Source organism: Netta rufina (assembly GCF_964035555.1).
Source record: "Netta rufina genome assembly, chromosome: 24".
NCBI classification, from domain to species: domain Eukaryota; kingdom Metazoa; phylum Chordata; class Aves; order Anseriformes; family Anatidae; genus Netta; species Netta rufina.
Genome location: NC_140148.1, coordinates 642,944 through 670,651, shown reverse-complemented (window position 1 = coordinate 670,651; position 27,708 = coordinate 642,944). Strand labels below are relative to the sequence as shown.

The following is a 27,708-nucleotide window of genomic DNA, read 5'->3' as shown; positions in this document are numbered from 1 at the left end:
TGGCTGCACTAGCACCCAGTCAACTCTTAAAGGAATTAACATGTTAAAAATTAGCTAAATTCCATATTGTGGTTCCAAGTTTTGTTGTCATTTGTGCTGTGTATGAAGAGCAAGGCTTTGACACAAGACAGACTCGTGTCTGCAGAAAGCCTGTCGTGAAAGTGGTGGCCCAAGGTGATGTGATGTCGCTCGTGGACTCGAGCATCCCCTAAGACATCGGAGTGTGGGCACTGGTCTTGGAAGCATTTTGAGGACATGTGTGGGTTTTATTTGTTCTTTGCCTGCAGTTTTACGGGGACTCCTCCTTGGAAGAGAAAACTTAAAAATGTGGCCCTTGATTATCACTTTGCCATTAGGAAAATTCAGGAAGAATTCTTATTTCGAAGACACTCTGAGCCAGAAGCTTTGTCTCTTATCATGTAGTGATCCCTCCCCTTAGAAAAGATTTAGTAGCACAAGTGATTTTATGGAGAAACCTTGCACTGTAATTCATTTTTTTCTTAAAAAAACACTTAGCAAAACATCTACCAGAGCAACTTTCCCTAACTAAATCACTACTAGTTTCCAAAAGAACTTCCTGAGACGTGGTATACCTAGTTTTTTTGCTGCAGTGCTTACTGTGCCTGAGTCTCCGTGTCACCCTGGGGCATACGTTAGTGTAAGGGGATCTGCTAGAAACAGGGAAGGTATGCTGAAGATGAAGGATGACTCCCTGCTGTGCCAGCTTGTTCCACCCTTTAACCAGTTGCACAGTGCAGAGTCACAGAAGCCTCTGGACTTTCTGCAGCCCGAGCTATTTGCAGGTGATCGATGCTGTTGGTTCTGGAGGAAGAAACCTGAGAACATCCAGCAAAACCCTGAGAGCTGCTGGTGCCTGGAGGTCATAATGCAGTTTGGACAGAGGCCTCCTTACAGTCCTGAGAAATCTGATCTCTAGACAAATGCTTTTGCAAAATGGCCCGAGGCTTCAGTTAGCGTCTTCTTCCAAGTGTCCAGAAATACACACTTGGTTTGCTGCTCGTTTGTTGCCTCCCTGTGAGGGACAGAATTCATCACTCAAGTGCCGCTCGCTGACCCCGGCAGCGAGGTCAGGACAGGCAGGAGGCAGCGTTTGGGCTGCTTTGTAGAAATGCTGCCGTGGCTTTCCTCTAGCAGAGAGATGGGAGCATTGTGCTGCTCCCAGTCTGTACCTGGGATTACCGTCTTGCAAACTCAGCAAGCACTCTGCAGATTTTTCAGTCTATGAAGTTGGTGGGAGCAGATCTGAGCACAGAGGAGCACGGTTTGTTTCTGTACAAACCAGGGAATTCGGGGACTTAAAAATATAACCTTGTCTCTGGCTGTTTCCACCCTCACGGACGGTTGTGTGCTTTTTGTACAGGCCTTCTTTGAGAGCCACCCCGCTCCGTCGGCAGAACGCACTGTCCAGCAGTGCTGTGAAAATATTCTGCTGAACGCAGCCTGGCTGAAGCGGGACGCCGAGAACATCCACCAATATTTTCTGCAGCGCAAGGCCCCCCCAGCCATGGTGTGAATCCGTGCATGCCACTGCTGCAGTCCTGCTGCCTCATCGCGGGGAGAGGGAGGAGCTACCCAACAGCTGATTCATATGCCAAGAATTTGGAGTCTTTTTCTCAAACGGATGGGGATTGGACAATGAATGTAGTTAACTGGTTCCTGCTCACACTCCAAGAATTAAATTCTATTAAAATTATCAGCAATTCAACGAAAAGAGAAAAAAGAAAAAAAGAAATCTGTAAATATGATAGTAATAAAATAGAGCATAACAAAACTGTGAAACTTCCTCAAGCCTTGTCAGTGGTTAAAATATTTAACGCCCTCCCCCTCCCGACACCCTTATTGACAGATGTTCTGTTTTTTACACCCTCCCCCAGCCCTCCCCCCCCAAAAAGAAGAAACCAGCGGTTTCTAGGTCAGTGGAATTTTGTGGAGAGCCTGGGGCAGCAACGGGGCAATGCCTCTGAGGGCGTTGTGTGGAACAGGTCCCGCGTAGGGCAGGTGGCTGGCGTGCCGGAGGGGCTGCGCGTCGTCCTGTGCGAGGTGCTGGGGAGATGTTCCCGCAGTCCCCCCCCAATCCAAGGAGTAGGTTTCCCTCCCTTTTGTGTTACCTCTCAGCAAAAAGAAAAATGTTCTGTCGCTCTTCGGTTTTCTCCTCGGTTTCACTCGCTGATGTCCTTCTTAGAGATAATGGAGTTGTAAGGAAACATCTTTCATAGCCACATTAAATAAGAGAACGATTCATGCAATATTTTTTTTTCCTTACTAAATTGCACCCTCGAAATGCATGCAAATGAGGAGATAAGTACTGTGTGACTGGTTCTCCTGGCTGCTGTTAGGGCAGGGCTCTTCTCTTCAAGACACCGTTACTTGTCTAAAAGATCCAGCTTGTTCAATCTCCTCATGGCCGTAGCAACACTAGCTTTTCGTTCCTTTCTGTGATGTTGATGGTAATTTGATTCAGAAGCCTTAAATTAGTGATGACTGGCGTGATGATGAAGTCTAAGCTGTGTGCCATCATTTACTTCACAAAGCAGCGTGGTCTACTAACCAGGCACAGCACCCTCTAATACAAAGGTTGAGCTCCATTTTTTTTTTTCTTTAACAGGAATTCGTATTTGGTGTGGCTTAACTGTATTTCAGAAGGTCATCAGACTAACTGTCAGACTGCTTCCCTGAAACATTTTTGTGCTATTGTTTAAAAAAAAAAAAATTAAAACAGTTGGCGTTAATAAAAATGTCAATGTGAAATTCCTGTCCTGCCCTTGTGTTCTGTTTGAAGCCTGGGAGCGTCGCAGCTTTCCAGGGACCTAAATCCAAGGTTTGTACCTAAGCACTCAGGAACTAGCTGGGACGGAATTTGGAAGGTAAAAGGTGGAAAAACTAAATTAGCAAATTTCTACTAAATGCCTGAAAAGCTGAGGGAGTGCGCAGCCAGGTCTGGGCAGAGGCTGGGAGCCTGGACAGGCGCAGCGCTCCTGAGCGGTACCGCGGTGCCGGGATCCCCAGGGCTAGCGTGGCCACGGAGCCAGCCCAGGATCCTTTTTGTCCTGAGTCACTTCTGCTAAGTTTACTGATGGTTTTTCCTGCTGTCAGCACTGCAGAGCCAATGCAATTTCAGAAGAGTAAGCTGGTTTCTCTTCTGCTTCCTGCACATTGACAAAATAACATGCAAAGCTGGGATTCTGGCGTGACCGGTGATGTATGAGGGGAGAAGTACTGTGCCTGCAAGTTGAGGTGGTTTTGTTTTGACTTTAAACAATGCAAATGACATGCAAGCAGTTGAAGGAAAGTGACAAAAATAACGAGCTTGTGGTCAGTGAGCAAACTGAATGGTCTCGGGCAGCTGCCTGGGCCTCGTCTCCTCTGTGAGCAGAGAAAGTCATTTTAGTTTCCACGGAAGGATCTGGGATGGGGCCACTTAGATGAAATATTATATAAGAACGTCTTAGGAGAAAAAGGAAAGGTTTGCATCCAGTGAAGAAAACTGATCCTTGGGACAGGATCAGCACAATAGCAGGAGGATGGAGGATGAGGAAAGCGATGGAAGTGGCCGAGCTGCAGTCGGGGCACACACGAGGGCATCGCCCCTCGTCCCGGTACCTGGTGGGGACACCCACGTACATGGAAGTGCCTTTACCAAGGGCCCTGCTCTGCCTACTGAAGGGAGAGGTGTTTAAAGGAATTGCCGTGTTCTCACCCCGCTCTGGGACACTCTCACTAATTCCCGTGTGGATGCCGTGACACGGTCCTGTCACAACACCCGACACCACGTCCGTGGCTCTGCCCACGCGTGGATGTTTGCAGCCCGCCAGGAGCTGGGTTTTGTCCTGGTTGCTGCCCGCCGGCCCTGCCCACGCTGCTCTCTGGCGTTTCGTTCTCATTGCTCCACGGCCATCCTCCTCATCTGGCTGATGGTGTGGGCTCATTGACCTTTCTTTTACAGGGACCCAAACTGGGAAAGAAAAATGAGGCTCGCTCAAATCTGAGCACACTTGGAAATTGTTCTACCTAAGGCAGGACAAGCAGGGGAGTGCCTCTGCTCGGCCCCGTGCAGCTCACTGCTCTCTGCCGGCTGCACAAACTGGATTTCATCACCCGTCTGCCAGGAACACGCATCCCAAGCATCCAGCACATGAAGCACACGGTGCCGGAGATCCCAGGTGTGAGGATGCTTCGATGCTGCTCCTGCAGAGGGGCTGCGCCTGCTGCATGCAGCATCCCCCCCCCCCGCTGCCACCTCCTGCTGGGGGCCTGCACTGAGCCTGGCACTGCTCGGCTCTGCTGGACTTTGTGCTGACTTTTTTTTTTGGACTTTTTCTTCGTTGGACGTTGGGTGCAGGAGAAACCTGCTGGGAGGTTTCTGTAGGGCTCCAGGCTCGGGGTGTACCCAAATCACCTGGGCTGGAAGACACCAGGACCCCCAGCCCAGCCTCTGACCCCCCCCCCACCGACCCTGGCCCTCCCCGTCCTTGGAAGCCCCCCAGGGCTGGGGACCGCAGCCCCCCCCCCAGCGCCCCTCAGCCCTTTTTAAGGATTTTTTTCCCCATCCCCAACCTCAGCCCCCCCCCGGGGCAACTCCGGCCCCTTCCCCTGGGGGGGGGGGGGGCAGGGACCGACCCCAGCCCCCCCCGAGGCCGGGGCCGCTGCTGGCGATGGGGGCAGGAGCGGGGTCACCCCGGGGCCTCACCCCGGCTGCGGGGGCTGTGCCCCGGCCCCTCCCGGGGGGAGCAGCTGCCAGAGCCCCGATTTCACCGGATTTCAGCCCAAAAACTGCTCGGGGGGGGGGGGGGGCTCCCCCGCACGTGGCGCTGCCCGGCCCGGCACTTCCGGCCCTGCCGGGAAGCGGCGGCCCCGGGGCGGCCCCGCCCGGCTCCGGTCCCGGTTCCCCCCCCCCCGGTCCCTGCCCCCTCCCCTCCCCCTCCCCCTCCCGCGCCGCCGCCCCCACGTGGCCGCCCCCCCTCTTCCCCCCCCCACCCGCGCTGCCGCCGCCGGGGCGCCCTCCATGCGGCGCCGCCCAATCAGCGCGCGCGCGCGCCGCCGGAAGCCCCGCCCCCTCCTTTCCCTTCCTTTCCTTCCCTCCCCGCCGCCCGCCGCCGCCCGGCCCCCTCGGCCCGAACGGACCAATCCGGGCGCGCGCCGCCGGCGGCCGCCGGCCAATCAGCGGCGCGGCGCGGGGCGGCGGGCAGCGGCCTGGTATCCCTCCGCCGCCCGCCCCGCTCGGTGTGCGCGCGCGCGCCCGCCCCGCTCGCGCGGCCCTTGTCTCCCTCCGCCGCCGCCGCCGCCCGCAGCAGCCGGAGCCGCCGCCGCCGCCGCCCCCTCCCCCCCTTCCCCCGAGGCCCCGAGCGCGGGCCCCTCCCCCTCCCCCAGCCCCGGCCGCCGCCCGGGGCGGGCCCCTCTCGCCGCCCGGTTTCCCCCCTCCCCTCCTCCCCTTCCTTTCCCCCTGCCCGCCGCTCCCCGCCCCGCCCCGCCCCGTCCCGCCGGTGCCGGAGCCGCCACGCCGCCGCCATGGAGCTCATCACCATCCTGGAGAAGACCGTGTCGCCGGGTAGGGCGGCGGCGGCGGCCGAGGGGGCCTCGGGGCGCGGTGGCGGCGCGGGGCCGGGGCCGGGGCCGGGCGGGGCGGGGGCGGCGGAGGAGAGGCCCTGAGGGGGGGGGGGGGGGGGGGGGGAAACGGGACCGGGAGCGGAGCCGCGGTGGGGCCGGGATGGGCCGGGCCGGGCCGGGCCGTGGGCGCCGCTCGGGCCCGCGGGCAGGGCCGGGCAGGGCCGTGCCGGGCCCGGTGCGGCCGCCGCGTGACGGCCGCTTCCCCCCCCCCCCCAACCCCCCCTCCCCGCAGACCGCTCGGAGCTGGAGGCGGCGCAGAAGTTCCTGGAGCAGGCGGCGATCGAGAACCTGGTGAGCGCCGAGACCCCCCCGAGCCCCCCCCCCCCCCCTCACCACCCCCCCGGGGCCGCCCCGCCCGGCCCGGCCCGGCCCGGCCCGGCCTTGCCGCCATCGCGGCCCCGCTCCCCCCCCTCCGCCCCCCCCCTCCCCTCCCGCTCCCGCTCCGCGCCCGGCCAATGGCGGCGCCCCCCCCCCACCCCCCTCCTCCCCCCCCCCCCGCGGCCAATGGCGGCGCCGCGGCGGGGAGCGGCCGGGGCCATGTGCGGGGAACGGCGACGGAACGGGGGGAGGGGGGGGGGGAACCGGGGGAAAACGGGGCCGGGGGGGGAGCGGGCACCGCACGTGCGGCACCGGGAGGGCCCCGGGGCTGGGCCCCGCAGGCCTCGGGCGTTCCCCGGGGGCACCGGGAGCGGCGGGACTGGGGCAGGACCCGCACGGACCCCCCCCAACCCCCCTCCCTCAGAGCAGCACCGGCTCCGGGCCCCGCTCCCGGCCCTCCTGGGGGCGCCCCCGGCTCCATGCTCCGGGGCCGCGGGCACCGGGCGCCCCTCCCGGCCCTGCCCCTGCCCGGTGTGAGGCCCCCGCCCGGCCACGGGGGGCTCCTCATCCCCCCCCCGGGCTCCCCACCGGTGTTTCTGTGGCCGCGTGGGGGCCGGTTTGGGTCTGAGGCCCGTCAGATTTCCTTTTTTAGCAGGATTTGTTCCCAAAGCTCCACGAGAATGATCTGAGAGGGAAATCCGAGGGCCCTTCAGCTCCCAGGGCTTTGGGGCCGGCTCCTTCCCCAAGGCAGCAGCGCTCTCACCCTGCCTCGGGGCAGTTCCCCGATTTTACCCAATATCCCACAGCCTGATACAAAACGGGAGCATTTTTTATGGGCGGGCGGTGCCGTGGTGTGGGGCACTGGGGGGCTCTGCCTGGAGCTCTGACGTTTCTGAGCATTTCCCCTGCCCTGCACTCCCCGGCTGAGGCTGCCCCATGTGTTTCTCTTCCCAAATTCTGCATTTCAAACCTTGGGAGCGCTGCACAGCCCAGCAGCCGGGTGAGGAGGAGCAGCTGATCACCCAAAACGTGAAGCCCAAGATAGTGGAGTTAACTTATTTTTCTGTTGAACTCCTGGAAGTTAAGCTAAATTTCAAAAGGAGCCGTTTTTGGTGTCCTGAAACCCTCCTGTGTGCCCCGCACCCCCTTACCCAGAGCTGGCGATGGGCTGCGTGCTGCTCCCTGCCCCATGCTCTCAGGAAAGCCGCGTCCCTGCCTGGCACGGAGCAGGTTTGAGAACCACAGGGCTGTCTCCAGCCTTTCCTGGGAGGTTTCTTAGCAGCAAAGGCTTCGTGCAGCCAGCAGGACGCAGAGGTTTTGCTGCTGAGCCTTCAGGCTGGGTGCTTGCCCCGAAGCGAGGCAGTGAGCGGCTCCTCGCCACGTGTTTGATGCCCACCCAGGGGCACCCAGCTCAGCCTGAGACCTGGGTTGTTATTGAAGGAATGCTTTATGGAGGCCGTGGCCCCTCGGGTGAGCCAATGGCACCCAGCAAAGTCGGGGCCTGTCCTCGCCTCCTCCCAGCGGTTCTGCTCAGCAGCTGGGCGCGTAACCCCGGGCGGGGGGCTCGTGGCTGGGGGGGTGCTGGGGGCTCGGGCTGGGTCTCAGCGCCCTCCTCCTCCCTCTCTTCCTCCTCCTCATCTGCAGCCAACCTTCCTGGTGGAACTGTCCAGAGTGCTGGCCAACCCCGGCAACAGCCAGGTGGCGCGGGTGGCGGCCGGGCTGCAGATCAAGAACTCCCTCACCTCCAAGGACCCCGACATCAAGGCCCAGTACCAGCAGCGATGGCTCGCCATCGACGCCAACGCCCGCAGAGAGGTCAAGAACTATGTGAGTCCCGCATCTCCCTGCTCTCCTGTTTGGGTTTCTGGTTCTAGCCCGTTGGTTTCTCTTTGGGGGGGAGGAGTGATGAGTGTCTCCTCCATCCCTTTCCGCCTCAGTCTCCCACTTGGTGGCTGCTCCCTTTCCCAGGACCAGTAACTTGACTCAGCTTTGGTGCTCCGTTGCTTATAGCCCATGTAGGCTGTGGAAGCACTAGGGTGAAAACCAAACGGGTGTGGGGCTGCTGCTCTTCAGATTGTGGCATGGAAATGCTTCTACAGAGGGGGGCTGAACAGCCGGGCGTGATGGCTGGAGCTGGTGGGCACGGCTCCCCGCCCAGTGGCTTCAGCTGGGTTGGTTTTGTTTTCTTTTCCTGTACTGGAGCAGCTTCCTCAGCTGGGTTCCAGTCCCTCGTGAACGCCTTAGAGGCGCTCCACGGGTGCGAGCACAGGGCCTGGCAGATTTGACATGTCAGAGGGACGCGGCCATAAACAGGCAGGTTCCACGTGGGGAGCGGTGGTGTTAAACCTGTGCCCAGGTGGGGGCTCTGCCTGAGGACCCCGGGCCCTGCCCACGTGGCTGAGGTCTGCAGGAGCAGCGTTGTGCCTGGGTGTGCGCAGCGCTCTGTGGGCTCTGCACTGATCTCATTGCTCTTGCCTTACCAGACAGCTCTGAGCCTGCCTCTCGCAGAGTGAGGTTGGGGCACTGATTACGTGGCCTGTTACTTGCAGTGATGCTAGAGAAGGGATCGTGGCTTATCCTGTCGCCAGGAGCTGTCGTATTGCCACATATTAAAGCTTCCAAAGCCTCTTCATTGCTGCCCTTATGTCAAACTAACGCAGAGCCCTCTGTGTTACCGTGCTGTCACGTTGGGTGCTTCCCATTAACAGTTCCCCTCGGTTGGCCCTCTCCTCAGCCGTGAGGATTGCCGTTACTTCCACCGCTGCGTGGAGGAGCTGAGTGACCAATTAGTGCGTGTTAATTAGCTGGTAGGGAGTTGGCAGGTCCTGGTCCTCGTCCCGTGGTGAGGCTGTGTGGTCTTCGGTGCTCTCAGCCCGGAGCCTTCCCCTTGCTCCAGGGTTGGGGATGGGGAGGAGTCGTAGAGAAAGTAAAAAAGTGAGGACTGGGGTGTTTGTTGGGCGGGTTTGGGGGAGGCTGAGCTGTGCCAGGAGTCTGACACAAATCCGTGCCCCTCCCTCCTTGGGTTTCCCTGACAGTTCCTGAGGTGTACGAGGAAGTTCCTCTTCTGGTTGACTGCAAGCAAAAAGAAATAAAGTTATTTAGTCGTGTTCGGATGGTCTTGGCATAAGCGGTGTTTCGGGAGGGTTTTTAAGCCCAATTTGCTCAGCTTTGGGAACTTCTCCCCGTGGTGCAGGCGGGGAGGGGCGCTCAGCACGTCACTGTGCAGCACGTGGGGAGCAGAGGATGTGGTGGCAGCGTGTGCGATCGCAGCTGCAGCACGCTTCCTGCAGGGGCAGCCCTGGCCAAGCTCATCTCAAACGGGGTCTGGCTGTGGTCAGGGGGAGAAATGAGGCGAGTGAGCTGCTTTTCTGAGGAAGGGGCCCATTCTGCGGTGCCCATCACCCTGGGTGCTGACCCGAGTGCTTTTGCTGATGCCTTCCTGCAGGTCCTGCAGACGCTGGGCACGGAGACGTACCGGCCCAGCTCCGCCTCGCAGTGCGTGGCCGGCATCGCCTGCGCCGAGATCCCCATGAGCCAGTGGCCCGAGCTCATTCCCCAGTTGGTGGCTAACGTAACGAACCAGCACAGCACAGAGCACATGAAAGAGTCCACGCTGGAGGCCATCGGATACATCTGCCAGGATATTGTGAGTATGTCGAAGTGTGCCGAGCTGCCCTAACCCCTCCCAGCTCATCTCCTCCAGGTTTCTGTTCCTTACACCTCTCCCTGGTAAGCTGCTCAGCCTCCTCGCGGCTGTTCGTGTCCCGAGGATCTCAGCGAACGGTGACAGGCAGTAAACATGCAGAACGGTGTCTGAAAGAGCTGACCTGCTTTCCCAGCAGAAATCCAGGTCACCTTTCGTAAGGTGCAGGCTGGAGTCTGTGTGGCAGTGGTGGGGAGGTGGGGAGGGGTGCTGGCAGGACACTTCAGCCTGTGGCTGGGTGGGTGAAGCGCTTCAGGTGAGCGGGGAGCGCCTGGTTCCTTTGGGTGGTAGCTCCATCTCGCACCAGGAGTCTCCTTTTTTGATAACAAAGGAGCACAGGCAACAACACCTCGCTCTCTGGGGCACTGTCTGCTAAAGGCCTCAAGGTTTTATGAGCGTAGTTCATGGTGTCACGACAGATCATCAGGTGTCTGCTCTGAGCTGCGTGCGAAGCCCCCGCGTGCTGCCAGAGCTCCCGCTGAAACACAAAACGGGCTGCTGCGCTTTGGTGCCTCTGAATGCCTGTGAGAATGCAGATCCAGCACATTGCTTGGTGAACTTCAGCGTGGGGAGGCAGAACGAGAGATCTTCTGTTCGGTGTTTGTGTTGGGCTGCAGGGGACTGGTTTACTCGTGAGCAGGTTCAGTTGCAGACGTTCCTGTGCCTCTGCCCCAGGCAGGCTGCCCGTGGGCAGGAGGACACAGCGAGGGCATCACAGCTGCCTGGGGAGCAGGCAGGGAGCTCTGGAGCACGTGGTGTCTGCAGCAGGTGCCCCTCTCCTGGAGGACAGGGAAAAGGGGGTGAGGGAAGCGCCCTCGGGCAAGGTGAGGAGCAGTAAGAGATAACCACTGACAGGTAGGGACAGAAACAGGCGGGGTAAGGAATAGGGAAGGAGCAGTGGGAGTGGGATTTTGAAAGCCACCCGAAAAGGTGCGTGCTTGTCAGCGTGCTGAACAGGCAGCTTGTGTTGGCCGATGGGACACAGAACAATGAAAAAACAGCGAAGTGCTGGGGGACAGGAGTAGGGTGGGTGGAGGTCAGTTGCTTCTTGGAGGCTGAGTGAAAGAGATCAGGAAATCTGCCAGCTCACAGGAGGGCTGCAGGTCCGGTGGGATCTGTCAGGAGATCCTGCTGGACTCAGTGCAGGTTGGTTGGGTGGTACCTATCGTTAGCCTTAGGATTTTTGGAGACCCCGGCTTGCTGACTGGGTGTTTTGTAGCCAAGATCTCTGCGCTTAGTTCGCGTCAGTCCCGTTGTGACACTGTGAGTGTCCCCCTAGTTTGGGGATCTGCAGCTGGGTAAGTTCTGATGCAACAACACAAATCTTGTAGTCAATTTACACTGAAGAAAAAACCACCTTTGGTCTGTGTTCACACCTTGAATATTGAAGCCTTGATGCTGAGCAGCCAGCTCTCCTTGCTGCTGGCCCATGCTGTATGTCTTCATCCTATGTCTAGAGAAGACCGACAGCTTTACCAATAACAGCATCGATCACAAGTGCTGCCATAGAGCTCTGTCCAGGATGTAACGGGACTGTAAAAAGTCAGCATCCTGAACTTGCTGATTGGAGTCACGTAGCCTGGAGCTTGTTGGCCCATAATTTGCAGGAGTAGAGTTTATGACTTAAATACCTGGAATCTCCCTCCTCAGTTCAGGCTTCTCTTTTCTGTATCAGAAGCTGTAAGGATGTGCAGGTGCACGAATCTCCCGTATTTAATTCTGGTGGTCACAGGGAACAAAAGACTTCTGGCCTTAATGTCTTAATTTCTGCTTGTAGAATTCGGGATCCAACTTTGATACTTTAAATACAGAGAAAGTTGTTCAGCTGGCAAGTAATTCTATCAACACTTCTTCCAGGACCCAGAGCAACTTCAGGACAAATCCAATGAGATCCTGACAGCTATCATCCAGGGAATGAGAAAGGAAGAGCCCAGCAACAATGTGAAGCTAGCAGCTACTAATGCACTCCTGAACTCTTTGGAATTCACCAAAGCAAATTTTGACAAAGAGGTAAGGGGGACAATAGGAGCGATTCTTGGCCTAAAATGCGAGGACTGAATCCACGGTCTATGATGAGAAATCATGCACCACGCTGAGTTTTGATGCATAACTCAACGACAGCTGAGACTTGGATTCGTTTCCTGAAATCGGGGTGTTCCTGTAGTGCAGGAATGCCATGGGAGTTTTCAGAGAGGCTCATCAATGGAAAGGAAGCATCATTGACTTTTTTAGGATAAATTTGGACTGACCTTAGAGTTTAGCCTATTAGATGCTCTGCTTCCAAATCAAACTCTACTCTGTAATGCTGCTGTAAGCGGCCAAGCTTGGATCAGCATTTTCTTTCAAGTGGTGTGGCAGCAATCCAGGTCCAACTTTGCCTCTGGAAATGGCTGGGGGAGGAAGGCCTGTAAGAGCCTTCAAAAGAGGGGCGGCTGTTGGGTGTTTGTTTTTTAATTTCCCTTTTTTGGATTAAGTATGTTCTGTAGGTCCCTACCAGGGAGAGTATGGGGAAGATCGAATTAATATTGAACCTGCAGCTTAGAAGGTCTTTCAGTGAAAACCTTTCATAGGCAACTATTCAGCAGGTGTTGATGGGGATCAACTGGAGTCCTTCAGGATTTGAGGTGCAGGTGCAGACTGTTCCTGTTGGGCTTCAGGGCTGTAAATAGCCTGGGCCTCTAAGTCTGTTCCTTCATACTAAAATGCAAAACCATCCAGGTACTGCCCCAAGAAATGTATGTCCTGACTCAGTTTTGAGTTTTCTTGAAGCAGTTGCTGAAGTAGTCGATGAAACAGTAAGCTTTTTTTGTTTTGTTTTGCTGTCTCAGAACATGTAGTATCTTCAGTTCTGCCTTATCTTTCTATTTTGGACAGCCTGCTAAGCATCTTTTAAAGTGGATTGGGATTCCACTTTGAGGAAGAACTGAATCAAAATACTGCAGTGAATAGTAACCTGCACCTTTCCTTGATGTTTAGAAGTGTTCTTTGAGTGCTTGTACTAGCTCTGACCCAAAATACACTCGCCATAGGAAGGCTTGCAATGACTTCAGTGCATTTGTAATACAGTTCTAATGTTTTTTTTTATTTCTTCTCCAGTCTGAAAGGCACTTTATTATGCAAGTAGTCTGTGAAGCAACGCAATGTCCAGACACAAGGGTGAGTGAAAATGATACAACGCGAAGGTGGGTGGACAAAAAGTGCCCTGATCTGACCCTGTTCCTGTCTTGGGAAGATGACTAGAATCTCTGGCATCATAATAAAGAATTAAAAAGTGTTACATAAAATAAATGAGTCTATTAAAAGACTGGTGCACATGTAAATTCTCAAACACAGTGACTTTTATACTTAAAAATAGTAAACCACCAAGAGAATTTAAGTTGCTTATGGTGAAAGACCTCTATTAGGTATGGAGTAAACTAAATCAGTACCAGGTCTGGGTTGTTAGCCTGTGGTAGGCTACAGCTATGCTTGTTGATCAGAGCACTCAGGGAAATGTCACATCTTTGATCTGTTTTGTCCTCTGGCAGGTACGAGTGGCTGCCTTACAGAATTTGGTGAAGATAATGTCCCTTTATTATCAATATATGGAGACATACATGGGTCCGGCTCTTTTCGCTGTGAGTATTCAGGTTTCTTATATGTCATTGTCTGATCTCTGCTCGTACTCCTTTTCTTCTTAATCTGAGAGGAAAAGTTTTCTTATGGTCTTGATTTGATCTAGAATCTTTCACCACTTGGCTCAGAATCAGGGTGCATATTTGAGGAGAAATAACGTTCTAAAACATTTTTTTCTCTTCCTTTCTTTTTTGTGTTCCTAAAGATAACTATCGAAGCAATGAAAAGCGACATAGATGAGGTGGCTCTGCAGGGAATAGAGTTCTGGTCCAACGTCTGCGACGAGGAGATGGACCTCGCTATAGAGGCATCAGAGGTGAGCTTGGAAATGACCACTGAAAAGAGGCAAATGCCCGTGAGCATCTGTATGGGAATGTTTTTAAACCACATGGGAAGCCCTCCTGTTCTTCAAAGCTTCTGCTACTGCAGGAGAGCCAACCTGAGCCCCTCGTGGGACAGCTCTGGGTCTATGATGAGACACCATGCACCACTCTGATGCTGTGTGATGCATGTCTGATAGACAAGCTGAGACCTGGGGCTGCACGAAGCCCACAAGGCTTGTTGGCTCTGTGGGTATCGGGCGTGCTGCAGACCTCAGCAGTGCTGTGCTACCCAGCTTAGCTGTTAGCTGCTAGCTTGGGTGCTGGCAGCTGCCTTAGCCAGGGCTCAGCTACGACTGCTTTGTTCTGCTGTTCAAGGTAATCGTGAAGCTTGTTGTTGAGGTTGCACAGGGGCCACCATTAGTAGCATCTTTGAGCTGATGCCTCATGAAGTTAGCATCTTGAATTGCTGAGATATGTTCCATCTTGAGGGGAGAGTGTTTCTTGAATTACCTGCTGTGTGTGAGGCCTGGTAGCTGCTGTGCTGATGTGTAGGATTTCTAGGGTCTGTTAGAGGCACGGACAACTTAGTCCTATCCTGGTGTGCTGGAAGATTGATCACGTTCTATATGATGCATTATTCATGCGTTAAGTTTAAAATTATGGGATGCAATAAAAGTAATCATTATCCTTTACAATGGGTGGGCTGAAGATGAATTTGGGGTATTGTTCTGCATGCAGATGCTGTTTGCATAAATTAGTTGCACAGATCAATAACAACTTAAACTTTGAAGGGCTCTAGATGAATCATATCCATCTTTAAAAGTAGCTAAATATATATTTTGTGTTGCCTGCCTAAAATAGCAAGGATAAAAGGAAAGTAAGCGTGTAGGTGTAGTCTGTATGCAGCAAGACCTCTCGCTTTTCCTACTTGGGGTCACTTGTTAATTATACCTCACTACAAACCGAAAATATTTATATTTGCACTATGTGAGGAGGGGCACAATGCACGTATGGAACAGCAAATTGAACTTGCTTATTGAATATTTAACTGGGCTTGGTGCAGGGTGTCCTTGAGGTTCCTGTGTGTTATGGTAACTTTGTGTTGGGAAGGAGAGAAAAGCACGCAAAAGGGAATCTGTATCTACTGCAGTTCATAACTCAGACTTCATGCCTAAATAGCCACTGAGAACCTTTCTGTAACCTTTTTTCTAGGCGGCGGAGCAAGGAAGGCCTCCGGAGCACACTAGCAAATTTTACGCTAAGGGAGCATTACAGTATTTGGTCCCAATTCTAACACAGACATTAACAAAACAGGTGAGTTGCACAATGCCTGCTGCATGTGAAAGTGGTGATCACTCACTTGGGTAACTGGCTTCTTGACAGGCTTGGTCCAAAAGGTGTTTTAGGTCCCCTTGGGCAGTTTATAGCCGTGTGTTTGCCCTGAGCACCTGTAGCAGCAGCCCTTGGTCCGTGATGAGGCGTCTGATATAATGACACCTTGTTCCTTAGGGCTGAGATTTGGACACTGCAGGGACTGTCCTTTTTTGCTGAATCCTGTTAAGACACCTTTGTATTTATGATTTCTGAAGAGGTTTTATAGTTACCTGCATTCCTTGTGAAATTAAAGCCAATACAGAGTCTGAGCAACATTTGAGATCCAATTTCTGGAATTCCTGAGCTTTACATTCTCAGCTGTGAGGTCCATGTTTATTTAGTAGCTATTAAGCACTTCACAGGGACTTGTTTGGATGGACTCTGTTGCACAGTCTAATAAAAATTAATGGAATCACTTGCTACAGCAGGTCTAATTATAAAATAAAACTGTTAATTAAGCTATACAGCATGGAGTTCATTTACTTACTGTGATGAACTGGGAAAGTGGTTGGTGCTCCTAGTGAAACCAGAGAATTGTTTCCCTGTTCTTCTATTGCTGTCCGCTTGGGTGCGGAGAGTTAAATTGCAGGAGGTTCTGAAGTGATTGTTAAACCAGGAAAGATAAAACAGATAATAGAGTCACAGGTACACAGCTTCAAAGGAACTAGGCTGAGCTAACAGCTGGGGGGAAGAAGCTGTTTAACTGACTGTATCCAGGTACAGTGGCCACTCTGCAAGGCAATGGCATGGATTAAAAAAAAAGAAATAAAAAAATGTAAACCACAAAATCTCCACCTAGAGGAGAGAGAAGCACTTTGGAAGATGTGTGAGGGTGCTGTAGGCCTGTTAGTAGGGAGCTGGGAGTCTTACACTGGGATGGAAAGGCACCAATGGTGCAAGGAACCAAGGAACTCAGGCTGCTTCTCCAGCATTCCCAGACCTGAATGAACACCTGGCCGCAGGGCAGTGTTACTTGCAGTAAAGCCAACGGGGTGCCACTGCCTCGGAGTGGTGAGAGGTGTTCTCCCAGGCTGACAGGGTGCTCTTCTCCTCCTAGGATGAAAATGATGACGACGATGACTGGAACCCCTGTAAAGCAGCAGGAGTCTGCCTCATGCTCCTGGCGACCTGCTGCGAAGATGACATTGTTCCTCATGTGCTGCCATTTATTAAAGAACACATTAAAAATCCAGATTGGCGATACAGAGATGCAGCTGTGATGGCTTTTGGGTGTATTTTGGAAGGACCAGAGCCTAACCAGCTCAAACCACTAGTTATACAGGTAAGATTATCTGTGTTTCTTGGAGGCTCGTAGAACAGAAAACTTGGATTTACTTGGAGGACACATGCTTTGCATGTTGCTCTTAATCTGAGGAGAAGCAGCAGGAGGTCTGCTTTTAATCTTTACCATAGGTAATACATTAAAATTAGAAACAGTGGCCAGTTCGTATTTCCCTGTATTGCATATGATCACACCTTTCTCCTGGCTGCATCTGTGTTCTAGGCAATGCCAACTTTAATAGAACTAATGAAGGACCCCAGCGTTGTGGTTCGAGACACAACAGCATGGACTGTGGGCAGGATCTGTGAGATGCTTCCCGAAGCTGCCATCAATGACATTTACCTCGCTCCACTGCTGCAGTGTCTGATTGAGGGCCTGAGCGCTGAGCCCCGAGTGGCCTCCAATGTGTGTTGGGTAAGGCTGTCCCTTCGCTGTTCGGTGTGTGAGAAGTTTCTATTAAAAAAAAAAAAAAAGAAAAAAGGTGGGGGGAGCACAGCTCACAAACACATATATAGATATGCTCACACACTTAAATGGGCTTCAGAGATGATTCATGACTTGGTCATCCAGCGAGCACAGCTGTTAACTGTAAGTTATCTCCAGTCTGTTTAAGACATACAGTTAATATTAGCAATTTTCTCCTTTAAAACTAAGTGTAAAGTTACCTTAAGTTTGAAAATGCTGTGGAAGCTGTTCTTGATAGCAGGTCTGAGGGGTGCTTACAGAAGGTGTGCTGGGATTTTTTTTTCTTGGGGGCAGCTGGATTGCCTACTTAATCTTGAGGGAGACGCAAGATACCTTGTTTCCTGTTACCTGAGCCTCCTTCTGAAGCAGCTTCAAAACTAATTCGAGGAGCATGATTTTTCTGTTCCCTTACAGAGCTGCAATCCCTCGGGTTGGCTTGCTAACTTCAGCTTAATGAATGTGTACTACCACGTAGCATATCTGATCTTTCACTATAAAGAGGATGTGTCCCTTACTGCCTTTTAACAGAGCTGCTAAATAGGAGTTGAGCTGGAGATGAGTATTTGCACGTCAAAACAAGTTCTAGAAATGACAAGATTCATTCTGTCAGTATTCCAGAGGCTTGAAGACTTTTAGTCAGCGTGGAAGCTTCTCCCTGATCTGCTGATCCTGGCAAAAGTCCATGTAGCTGTGGCTTTTGTCTTTTGAAGATGATGACTAGTATGCGTCTTTAGATTGAAGTGAAAATGAGGAAGCTTTCAGCTTTTTTAATCCACCTGTCTCAGAGCTGGTACGGTTGTTCTGCAGTTGGGAATTTGAGCAGCCTGCAGCCTTGTCTAAACCACGATTTTTAACTTGTGATGATAATGCCAGGTAGTGGGTAGAGTGTTAGTAGCCTGTGTAGGTCAGGCAGTCTGCCTCTTCAGTTGTTGGGACCAGCAGCACCCTGCAGGTGTCTGTGGCAGCGTGACTGCCTCGCACGGTGATGCTTGCGTTTGAGTCTTCGAAACCTTTGTCACCCTTGCAACAAAGTTCAGAGCGCTAAATCGTTACCAGCTCACGGAGGGAACTGTTAATCCTGCACCTGATTGTCTTGTTACCATAAGACCTGTTGGGGTGTGTGTTTCTGGACTTGTAAGAGTAAACTCACTTAATAGAAATGGTTGTTCTGTGTTTCAGGCCTTCACTAGTCTTGCTGAAGCTGCCTATGAAGCTGCAGATGTAGCTGATGATCAGGAAGAACCAGCAACCTACTGCTTATCCTCTTCATTTGAGCTTATAGTTCAGAAACTTCTGGAGACCACAGATAGGTAACGTTAACCCAGCTGGTTTAAGCTCTACAAAGATGCTTTTTTTTTTTTTTTTTTTTTTTTTTTTTTTTTTTTAAGCAAAACAAAACTTTAGGCTGTTGGTCATCTTTCTCTTGCAGCTTAGATCTGAATGATGTTTTATTAGATGGGGCTTTCTGACTTCATGTGAAATATAGAACACTCTTCCAGAGGAAGAACACTGTTAATAGAGAATAATTTCTCAGTCCATACCTGCTTCTAGGAGGCCTGGGCTTTCCCCCAGGAGTGCCTCTTCCATGTTTTCCTTTGAAGTTTTGGACCACAGTGTAAGAATGTGCAGATCTTTGTACAGTATTTGTAAGACTCTTAAAGGTTGGCTAGAAGGCCATTGAATAATCAGGATCACAGCAAGATGTAACTAGTTTACCATGACTGATCTGTGCCATGGTTATTGCTGCCATGCTAAATCAGTTTACGTTAGCACCAGGTACTCCCAGAAGAGTTGAGGGCTTAGTTAGGTTTGTGCTGTCCTTCTCCCAGCAAAGCTGAAATATAAATAGACAAGGCAAAATATTTTCTCAGTTCTGCGGAGGCAAAAATAAGGGTAATGAAGTCGTATTCTGCCTTCAAGGTTGTATAAAGAATCTCAACAGCTCTGCAGTTCAATTCTTGAATCAGTTCAATCCTCGGTTGAAGCCTTTTGCTGCAGGATAACTTCTTAAATGGTGTCCCTGTCTGAACAATTCAAAGTCTAAACTCTCTTCCTGTCTCGTTCTCTTCCAACCAGAAGCGTAGTGTCTCGCTCAAGGCTTGAATTCCGTCTTAGCATAGATCTCCCTGTCTTTATTTCAAGCTTAACACCCTCGCTGATGTCTCAGAGGGATGTTGGAGAGGTAGCAATGTATGCCTCTCACCTCTTGAGACCATTTCTTCCCAGGCAGGGTAACAGCACACTGGAAGATGTGGGTTTGAAGCATTTCTGCTCCTGGACTTGCTGTCTGTGACTGAAGATATTGGAAGTCATTAATAGCAAATGAAAAATATGGTCCGAAAATGGCTTCAGAAATTTCATTTACTTTCAAGTCTTGGAATACAGAAATGCGATTTGCTTCAGCTTGTCACAACACTAAAATTTAGCTGTTACCAATTTACTAAAAAAAAGTCTGTTTCTAAGCAAGCCTGAGCACTGGGAGCTGCAAATACATTCCTTCTGTTACAGGCCTGATGGACACCAGAATAACTTGAGGAGCTCTGCATATGAAGCTCTGATGGAAATAGTGAAAAATAGTGCCAAGGACTGTTACCCTGCTGTCCAAAAGACAACTTTGGTCATTATGGAACGACTTCAGCAAGTTCTGCAGATGGAGGTAGGTGAACGTGATACTTAAAGCCCTGCTGTGTGGCTTCGTCTGGAATAGAAAAATGAGCGTTGTTGCTGACTGTATATATCATGGTATAACATGTCCTTGGTTTTTATAGATAGTAGATATATTAAGCTTACAAACACACCTCTCATCTTAAATTTTGAAGAAGCAAATATTTAAAATTGATTCTCTGCAACTCGTAGTGCTGTCAAAATCTGCTGGATTTTCATGGCCTGTGGAGAAGGCGTTCTATATGCGGGGTTTGTTCTTTTTCAGTCTCATATCCAGAGCACTTCAGACAGAATCCAGTTCAATGATCTTCAGTCTCTTCTCTGCGCTACTCTCCAGGTAAGTTCCTGTTTCCTGCTTTGCGGTTTTGGGAAGAGGTGGTTCGGGGGTGACCCTGAGCCCCCAGGGATGCAGAATTAGCTGCGGTGTTGATCTCTGAACGGGGAGTTCAGACCTGTGGGAGGTGGTGCAGGGTTCAGAAGGCTTCACCCCTTGCAGCAGAGTACGACTCAAAGTTGAAAATAATTTTTTTTTTAAATAGAAAGTACCTTGTATGTGGCATGTTAAGGGCTGTATGTGTGTTCAGATTGGCTCTTATGTCAGCTATGGACTGAACAACTGCTCTGGTTGGCACAGGCAGAAAAAAAATCTCCATAACAGCTTTAATTTGTTCATCTGCCTCTTGTGGCTGGTGTTCTTATTTAAAACGGCACTAATTAAAATGCACTAAGTGTCCTTGAAATTAAACATCTGGTAATGAACAGCCCACGTGACGTGGAGCAGTAGCACATTTCAGTTCCTTGCCTGTTCTTACCAAGTCAGCTGAGAACAGCCACCTCTTTCTAAAACTGCCCTGGATGTTGATCAGACCGTCCACCTGAGATACGGGCTGTTTGATATCGAAGCCGTCCTGTTTGCGCTGCGGGAAGAGCTGTGCTGTGCTGTCATGCCCAGCTTATTAAAAGTTACAAGGTGCTGCTTTAGAACTGCATAATAGACGTGGATTCAGCATCAGCACAGCTCTGCGCGGCTCACAGAAGAAAGGATTTTCTCCTGGAGATGTAGCTGAGTAGCATGTAATCTGAAATAAAAGCAGAGTTCCGCATCTCTCTCTGCTCAGATTTATTCCTTTGTTCTGTTTTGTTTCCCATTCTCTGGAGTTTGTCTTTCATTTCTGCTCGCTGAGGAGGCCGAGCCTTTTCCTCACCTGCGGGTGAAAACCTGCCTCGCTTGGCCACGGGTTTTAGCTTCCATCCTCTTAAGTGAGGTTATAAAATCTCCTGGGCATTGTTTTCAAGACTGTAACATTAGCTGATGCTTTGATTCTCTCTGATTTTTAGGGTAATTTTTCAAATAAAGAGTAGATGGAAACAATCTGCCCTAATGGTGGGATTTAATGGGGAGACCTCAGTCACTGAGGTCTTTCGGGACACCACTGTTCCCTTCTGGAAGCTGGTACAGGTAGCACACGTGGATTAAGCTGCTAGTTTTAATTTGCAGACACAGCTTTCTTCGTTATCACAAAATCTGAGCTTTAAGTATTTACAGTAGCTGCAGCAGATCCTTAATTCCATTCAGGAAAAATTAGCAGGAGGATTTTTTCAGTGTAACTTAGTAAAACGTGCCGTTTCGTTACGTGGTATTTGCAGCAGCAGAGAGAAACCATTATGAACATCCAACAGGGGGAAAACATTTGGTAATATTTAAAAGCAACGAGAAAATCAAGACCTATTATTTGAACAAACTCAACCTCTTTGCAGTGACTCAGTTTAAAGGAATCAGGCGTCAAATAATTATCCTCCTGTGCAGGTTAAGGGATCAATCTTTTCATAGGAAGTGCAATTTTATTGTAAATAAGGACAAGTCAAAATTGTGCTCTGTAGTCTGACACCAAAAGGGATGATCGGGACTGTGTAGGGGGAGCAGAGCAGAGGAGAAGCTCAGGTATTTACCCGGGGAGCCCCCCTGCTCGCCGTGCCGTGCTGCCGTGCTCCCAGGCTGCTCCCCTGCTGTGGGGCTGCCTCTGCTCTCTTCAGAAATCAGTTTTGCTTTTCAGATGCCTCAGTGCTAAACATCTTCGTGTAAACTAATGCATTTTGCATTGTTCCTATGTTAATTTATTCTCTGCTTATCCCAGATAGGAGAGGTTTGACTGCAGTTAGCAGTAGTCGAGCTTACATCTCAGTTTAACAGGCATTATCTCTGAAGTTTAATTCTTTGGTGCAGAAGCAAAGCTTCCGTGCAGCCTCTAATTGGCAATAAGAGACTGTCAGGTTGCTGCGATGGAAGAAGGGCTTTTTTTGTAGGGCCAGATTTGGGCAGGTCGCATTTAATGCCAGCTTACAAAAGGAAGGCCTGGAGAACAGCCTGTGCAGCAGGAAAGGGAAATTCTGCTTGTTCTGTAGCTGGGAAACGGAGTGCAGCCGAAACGAATGGGACTCTGCGCTCACACTGATGAAGCATATTCTTGCAGCAGCGAAGTTCAAACAGCAGCCTTGTTTTTAGCAGCCTGGTGTGGTCCTGAGTGTCCAGGGGCAGCACAGGAGATGTGAGGGCATAATTCAGCCCAGCCCGTGCGGAAGCAGTCACAGCCTCTCTCCCCTTTCCTGCCCAGAACGTGCTCCGGAAGGTTCAGCACCAGGACGCGCTGCAGATCTCGGACGTGGTGATGGCATCGCTGCTGAGGATGTTCCAGAGCACGGCCGGCTCGGGGGGCGTGCAGGAGGACGCCCTGATGGCAGTCAGCACCCTGGTGGAAGGTTGGTGCTGCACTGGGGGTGCTGGGGGGAGCAGGGCTGGGCAGAGCCCGTGCGCTTCCTTCTCTTTTTGACTATCTGGCAAAAAAAAAAACAGCATTGGTTCCTGCCTTGCTTGAGGTACTGTTTTGACCACACAGCTCACCACATCTGTCACTGAAGCCCTGAGACTGCCTGATTATGCTAGACTGTGTTTCTTGAATGAATAGCTCGTTTTCCGTTAATAACGTAGTTACAATGCAAATTTTGCCAGGAAAAAGAGCTCGCGCTACCCTGTGCGGTGCTGAGCACAATGGGAACCTGCTGGCTTCGTGCTGCTGCAGCGCCGGCTGAACGTTATCTCAGTGATTCATACTTGCCTGCTGCCTGAGACCCGTTGCTGTTTTGGGATGTTTTGTCAATGGCTGATTTACAGTCATTGTTCTTATTTAAAAGAAATCACACCGGCAAAGAGCAGCGTTAGAGCAGGTCAGGATTTGTGGAGCTAAATAAAATTGGGGTTGTGGCAGTCTGGGCAGTTGGAGCTTCGTGGTTTGTGGTCAAAGCTGGTGTCTGGAGCTCCAGGAGCAGTGCTGCTGAACACCCCATCCATGGCTGTAACACAAACACACCGGGCAATGCTTGAACTGCACAGCCATGAGGAGAGGTTGAGCAGCCGTTTCCGAAGGGAAATGTTCCAGCTGCGTGGCAGAGAGGCGGTGTGACAAGACTCTGTTTCCAGCCAGTGGTGCTCCTGCTGTGCTGAACCCCCCGTGCAGAGCCCTGCCTGAAGGGTGCTGCTGCGTCCCCCTCGGTCAGGGAGCGCCCGGCATCGTTCCCTAGCACAGGGTTGGGGATGGGTGGTTTATCTTCAAAAGCCTGTGAGGAGCTGGGCTCTCTGAATCACTTCAGTGCAGACGGATGTATTTCACCAGTGCTCAATTCTTGTCTAACATCTAGTGGAGAATTGATTTGCTGTGTTTCTGTGGAAAATACAGGTATTGCTTTGGGGTAGAATATGCTGAGTTCATGTTTTTGGTGAGTTCTATCGTATACGTAGTGGGCTGAGATTTTTTTCTAACGAGAATATTTTCCATGCACAGTCTTAGGTGGAGAGTTCCTGAAGTACATGGATGCTTTCAAACCGTTCCTTGGCATCGGACTGAAGAACTACGCAGAGTACCAGGTGGGTCAAACCAGGTCGCCCTGTGCTTGCAACCTGTACATTTCTCATCTGCTCTCAGGTGCTGAGTTCAGCACGTGTGCATCTGTGAAACACCACAGCTTTTGGTGATGAAACAAAAATTGGAGACCCACAGATTTTTCTGTAATTACTGTCTGCATGCTCAAACTTCTACTTAATTCAGCAGAAGGCCTTAATTGGCTTTACACCTGGGTTTTCCCAGTGGCTGCATATTAGCTGGCCTCGATGAGGGTGAGGTTGCTACTGGCTGTGAATTCCCATTAGAAGGTCAAGCCATGGTTCCTGCTATGGGGCAGATATTTAGGCTTTGCATTTGCTAGTGTTGGTTCAGAGCAAGAACCTGTCCCTTTGCTGGCACCTGGACCTCTTGCCTCCCGTTGGTTGTGTGCTCAGCTCTTCATCAGGGCTTTCTGTAAGTGGTAACAGCAGCTGCTGAGCCCCTGCTTTATGCGAGGGTCGTTCCTGTCAGTGACTTCAGTGGTTGCAGACTCTCACTGCTACTTAGCACTTGAATCAGTTGAAGCTGTACGGATAGAGTGTGGAAGACTGACTCACTGGGTGGGTGTTTGACTCGCTGTTCTATTTGCAGGTTTGTCTGGCTGCAGTGGGCCTGGTTGGTGACTTATGCAGAGCCCTGCAATCCAACATCCTGCCTTTTTGTGACGAGGTTATGCAGCTGCTCTTGGAGAACTTGGGGGTGAGTGTTTACCTTCTCATTAGCTGGTTAGTAACAGTTGGCTTGCACATTGAGAGGAAAAGTGGGAGGTGGGAGAAGCAGAAGTGTTAGGCATGCTCTGAAGATCCCGTGTTTGACAACTATGTCTCTTAGAGTTTGAATTGAATCCAAATTTATTGAGGACAAGGATTTACGTTTCAAGTAAATGGCTTAACTTATTAGCTCCTCCCCTCTTAGAAAAGTGCAGCTGAATGTAATGGTGCTGAAATCTTTTCCAGAATGAAAACGTTCATAGGTCTGTGAAGCCACAGATTCTCTCAGTGTTTGGTGATATTGCCCTTGCTATTGGAGGAGAATTTAAAAAGTACCTGGACGTTGTACTGAATACCCTCCAGCAGGCTTCCCAAGCACAGGTTGATAAGGTAAGCCAACAGTGTGCTCTGCAGTTCATTAAAATCATAAACGAATTAAGGGCTGTGCACACTTCATCAAGGGCGCTGCTCATACACGCTCTCCGGTTGCCTTTTCAGTCTGACTATGATATGGTGGATTACCTGAATGAGTTACGGGAGGGCTGCCTGGAAGCTTACACTGGCATCATCCAAGGATTGAAAGGAGACCAAGAAAATGTGCATCGTGAGTACTGTGTCCTGGTGTGGTCTTTCTGTGGCTGAAATGACGGAGGGAGATAGGAGGAGCTGTTTGGATAAGCTGTTTCACGGTAGCTGTCACATCCACAGGCACATTCTTGTTAATTCACTTCTGCGTGGGAGGGAATGCTCGCTGCCACGAGCAGGGAGTGGGCTTAGAGCCCTCCGTTGTGGGGTTTCTTCCTCTGGCATGCGTTTTTCTTGTATCAGAGTGGTTCTGGGGTCAGATTTTGGCTGTCTGGGAATATGCTGGAAGCCCTTGTTTAGCAGTCTGCCTCTTACATGAGCTGTGTTTCACCCTGTAACGAAGCTGTTCTCTTTCAGCGGATGTGATGCTGGTGCAGCCCAGAGTAGAATTTATTCTGTCTTACATTGACCATATTGCTGGAGATGAGGATCATACAGACGGAGTAGTGGCGTGTGCTGCTGGACTGATAGGGTGAGCATCCCGATCCCGTTTGAAGACTTACAGCCCGCTCATTAGGTAGAAGTCTCTGCGCGGCAGCCGTAGTGTTTGAAGCTGCATTTTCCTGTCTGACTGAAGCATTTGATGTCAGTTTGGGATATTTTTTTTTTTTTCAGTTGAGCTTTAAAAATTTAGCTGAACTTGTGAAGTGGGTAACACGGGTGAGGTCCTTAACTGGCAGGGTGAAAAACAGTAGGTATGAGAGAAAGTTGTTCAAGTTTCTGTAGCATGCAGATCTGGGATGTTTCAAGGATGATCTTGGCAAAAAAAAAAAAAAAAAACACCTCAGTTGCTTGGATATGGAAGAACTCAGGCCAGGGAGTCTTAATCTTTTCTGGGGAATTTAGGGGGAGAGCTGCTGGAAACGCTGGGGAGATCAGTCTTTGGACAGGAGATTGAATGTCTCCAGTTAGTCACAATTTCAGAAGACTGTTCAGCTCTCCTACTGCTGAAATTAGTGACCATATGCAGCATTTTAAAAAGGACATTAGCTGTGAGTCAGATTCCTTTTAGCTAGCAAGAACTGATCAGAGCGGTACTGGCACATCTGTTTGTGGCACTCAGCCTCAAAGCCTCTCTTGCTTCTGCAGGGATTTGTGTACAGCGTTTGGAAAAGATGTACTGAAATTAGTAGAAGCTAGACCCATGATACATGAACTGCTAACTGAAGGAAGAAGATCCAAGACGAACAAAACAAAAACCCTTGCTACCTGGGCGACTAAAGAACTGAGAAAACTGAAGAATCAAGCTTGGTAAGGGATTACACCCACCTCTTTTTCATATTGCATAATTATGAAATTGGCTGAACTCCTGAGGCTGAAAGAGATGCTCCACAAAAGCCTTGTTCTATACAGAAGGTTGTTTTTAATTTATTGTTCTGTAAACAAGCCCCATCTGTGGTCTTGTGTATCAGAACAAATGCAAACAGGAAAACAGAGTGAACTGCTCGACTTTGACAAGACCAGGTGCAGACTTGAGGGCTCTTGCATTGGGAATGCTCTGTCCTTGCTGGGCTGGGACAGTCCTGAACTCCTCCGAGTGCAGCAGAGTTGAAGTCTGCTTGCTCCACAGTCCTCCTGAAGCTCCTTGTGAAAGGAGCAGATTGTTGAGGGGCAGGACAGTGTCTGCCTTTGGGAGAATAAGCCTCTTACAGCTTTCTCACCCTGAGAATGTTGATAATATCCCCGTTATTCCTCTTTTCTTTCTGTGGAGTCAGCTTTTTCTGCTCGCTGCTAGTGTCTCGTGTCGCCTGGCCGTGGGATTGTGCGCGTGGCTTTTTTGACCAGCCCTTTCTGCTTGCAGATCTGTTACCATTGGGATGACACCTGAGACCCCCACTGGAAATCTCCAATCTTTTGAAAAAACCCGGAAGTGAGGAGTGTGCACGGATGCTGAATGTTTGGGAATGAGAGGATGAGTGAGTGAGGCTTGGAACACACCACATTGAAAATCCCGCCACAGCAACAGCAGCGGCGCCCTTAGCCAGCTGAGCACTGACTCGCGTCGGAAGCCTGGCCTCGGCCACCTTGGGGAAGAGGGGACGACCGGCTCCTGCTGGGGAACGGGGCAGCCTCTTCGACAGACCCGGGCTGGCGTCCCTGGAGCGGCCGGGCTGCGAGAGGAAGCGGGGCTCAGCCGGGGCGCGCTCTGCCCGAGGTCGGCTCCGGCTGCTGGGAGAGATGGGGCCCGGGCCTCCAGCCGCCCGCGGCAACCTTGGCCACGCGATGCTGTCGGTGCACGGGATAAAAGGAGGGGTGAAGGATTTTTCAGTCTAAGAGTGAGTGTGTGTGAATGAGGCGGTATCCACATTCTCAACTTCAAGTCATTGCAGTTTATCTTTTCCCAAAAAAGGGTTAGCTGTTGCATTTCATAAACTAACCGAAGTTCAGTCTACTGATGCAGCATAAGAGATGTAAAAAAAAAAAAAAAAAAAAAAAAAAAAAGAAGAGGAAAAAAAAAAAAGGAAAGTCGCTCTTTAGGGCTTTTTATTTTAGGGAAACACTGACGAATGTTCAGAGCTCCCGTTCTGAGTGACGCTTTTCATGATCTCGTTTCATCAAAGCGCCTTTCCTTCCTTAATATTGTTCAACTGTGAATGTAGAAATGGGGGAAAAAAAGAAAAAAAAATCAAAAAAAAAAAAAGCAAACTCTTGCGTTAGAGGGTATAGAAGTAAATTGTCAAACAAGATTTCAGGCTCACAAACAAAAATATAAGCGTTAAGTGCTCCGAATTGGCAGTGAGAACGCAAAGGGAAAGATCTCTCCTGACTTGTACTGTAGCAGCCCGAACACCCACAAAAATTGTGCCAAAGAGTTGAAAAACAAAATAAAACTTCAGGTAATATTTTGGATTGCAAAATGAGGATAAATTCAATGTTCAAACAAAATCTGATAAAATGCCATTTGGAAACTGCTTGGCCTTTTGTGCTCTTTATTTGATCAAATCTAATGTGGTATTGGTCTCTTGCTGCACTTCAAAAACAAAAAAAAGGAAAAAAGAAATTTATATAAAATATATATATACTGACTTGAGCTTACACAAGACGGCACTTGTAAAAGGTTATATTTTTCCACTGCAGTTGAAGATTAATAAAATGGTGTCAAACATTC

At 50.8% G+C, this 27,708-nt stretch overlaps 2 protein-coding genes across 3 annotated transcripts in view; both read left to right on the top strand.

Moving 5' to 3' along the window:
• NPEPPS (aminopeptidase puromycin sensitive) overlaps nt 1-2,769 on the top strand; it is a 35,355-nt gene extending 32,586 nt beyond the window's left edge. Inside the window, exon 23 of the mRNA XM_084301267.1 lies at nt 1,382-2,769. Within this exon, the coding sequence (XP_084157393.1) occupies nt 1,382-1,534 (153 nt within the window). The 3' untranslated portion in view covers nt 1,535-2,769. The remainder of the gene's footprint in view (nt 1-1,381) is intronic.
• A 2,635-nt stretch (nt 2,770-5,404) lies between these two features.
• Nucleotides 5,405-27,708, top strand: KPNB1 (karyopherin subunit beta 1; the record flags this gene model as incomplete). 2 transcript variants are annotated; one of them, XM_084301381.1, is made up of 22 exons in its annotated part: nt 5,405-5,566; nt 5,858-5,916; nt 7,588-7,770; nt 9,389-9,589; nt 11,504-11,656; nt 12,743-12,802; nt 13,174-13,263; nt 13,467-13,577; nt 14,797-14,898; nt 16,016-16,240; nt 16,463-16,654; nt 17,885-18,015; nt 19,214-19,361; nt 19,635-19,706; nt 21,982-22,126; nt 23,206-23,288; nt 23,896-24,003; nt 24,261-24,404; nt 24,513-24,618; nt 24,957-25,071; nt 25,689-25,850; nt 26,401-27,708. In XM_084301381.1, coding segments are annotated over exons 1-22 (2,631 nt in total). In that variant the 5' UTR covers nt 5,405-5,526. The 2 variants fall into 2 exon arrangements, with proteins under 2 accessions (XP_084157507.1, XP_084157506.1); XM_084301380.1 differs by lacking the exon at nt 26,401-27,708 and having other exon boundaries at nt 25,689-25,854.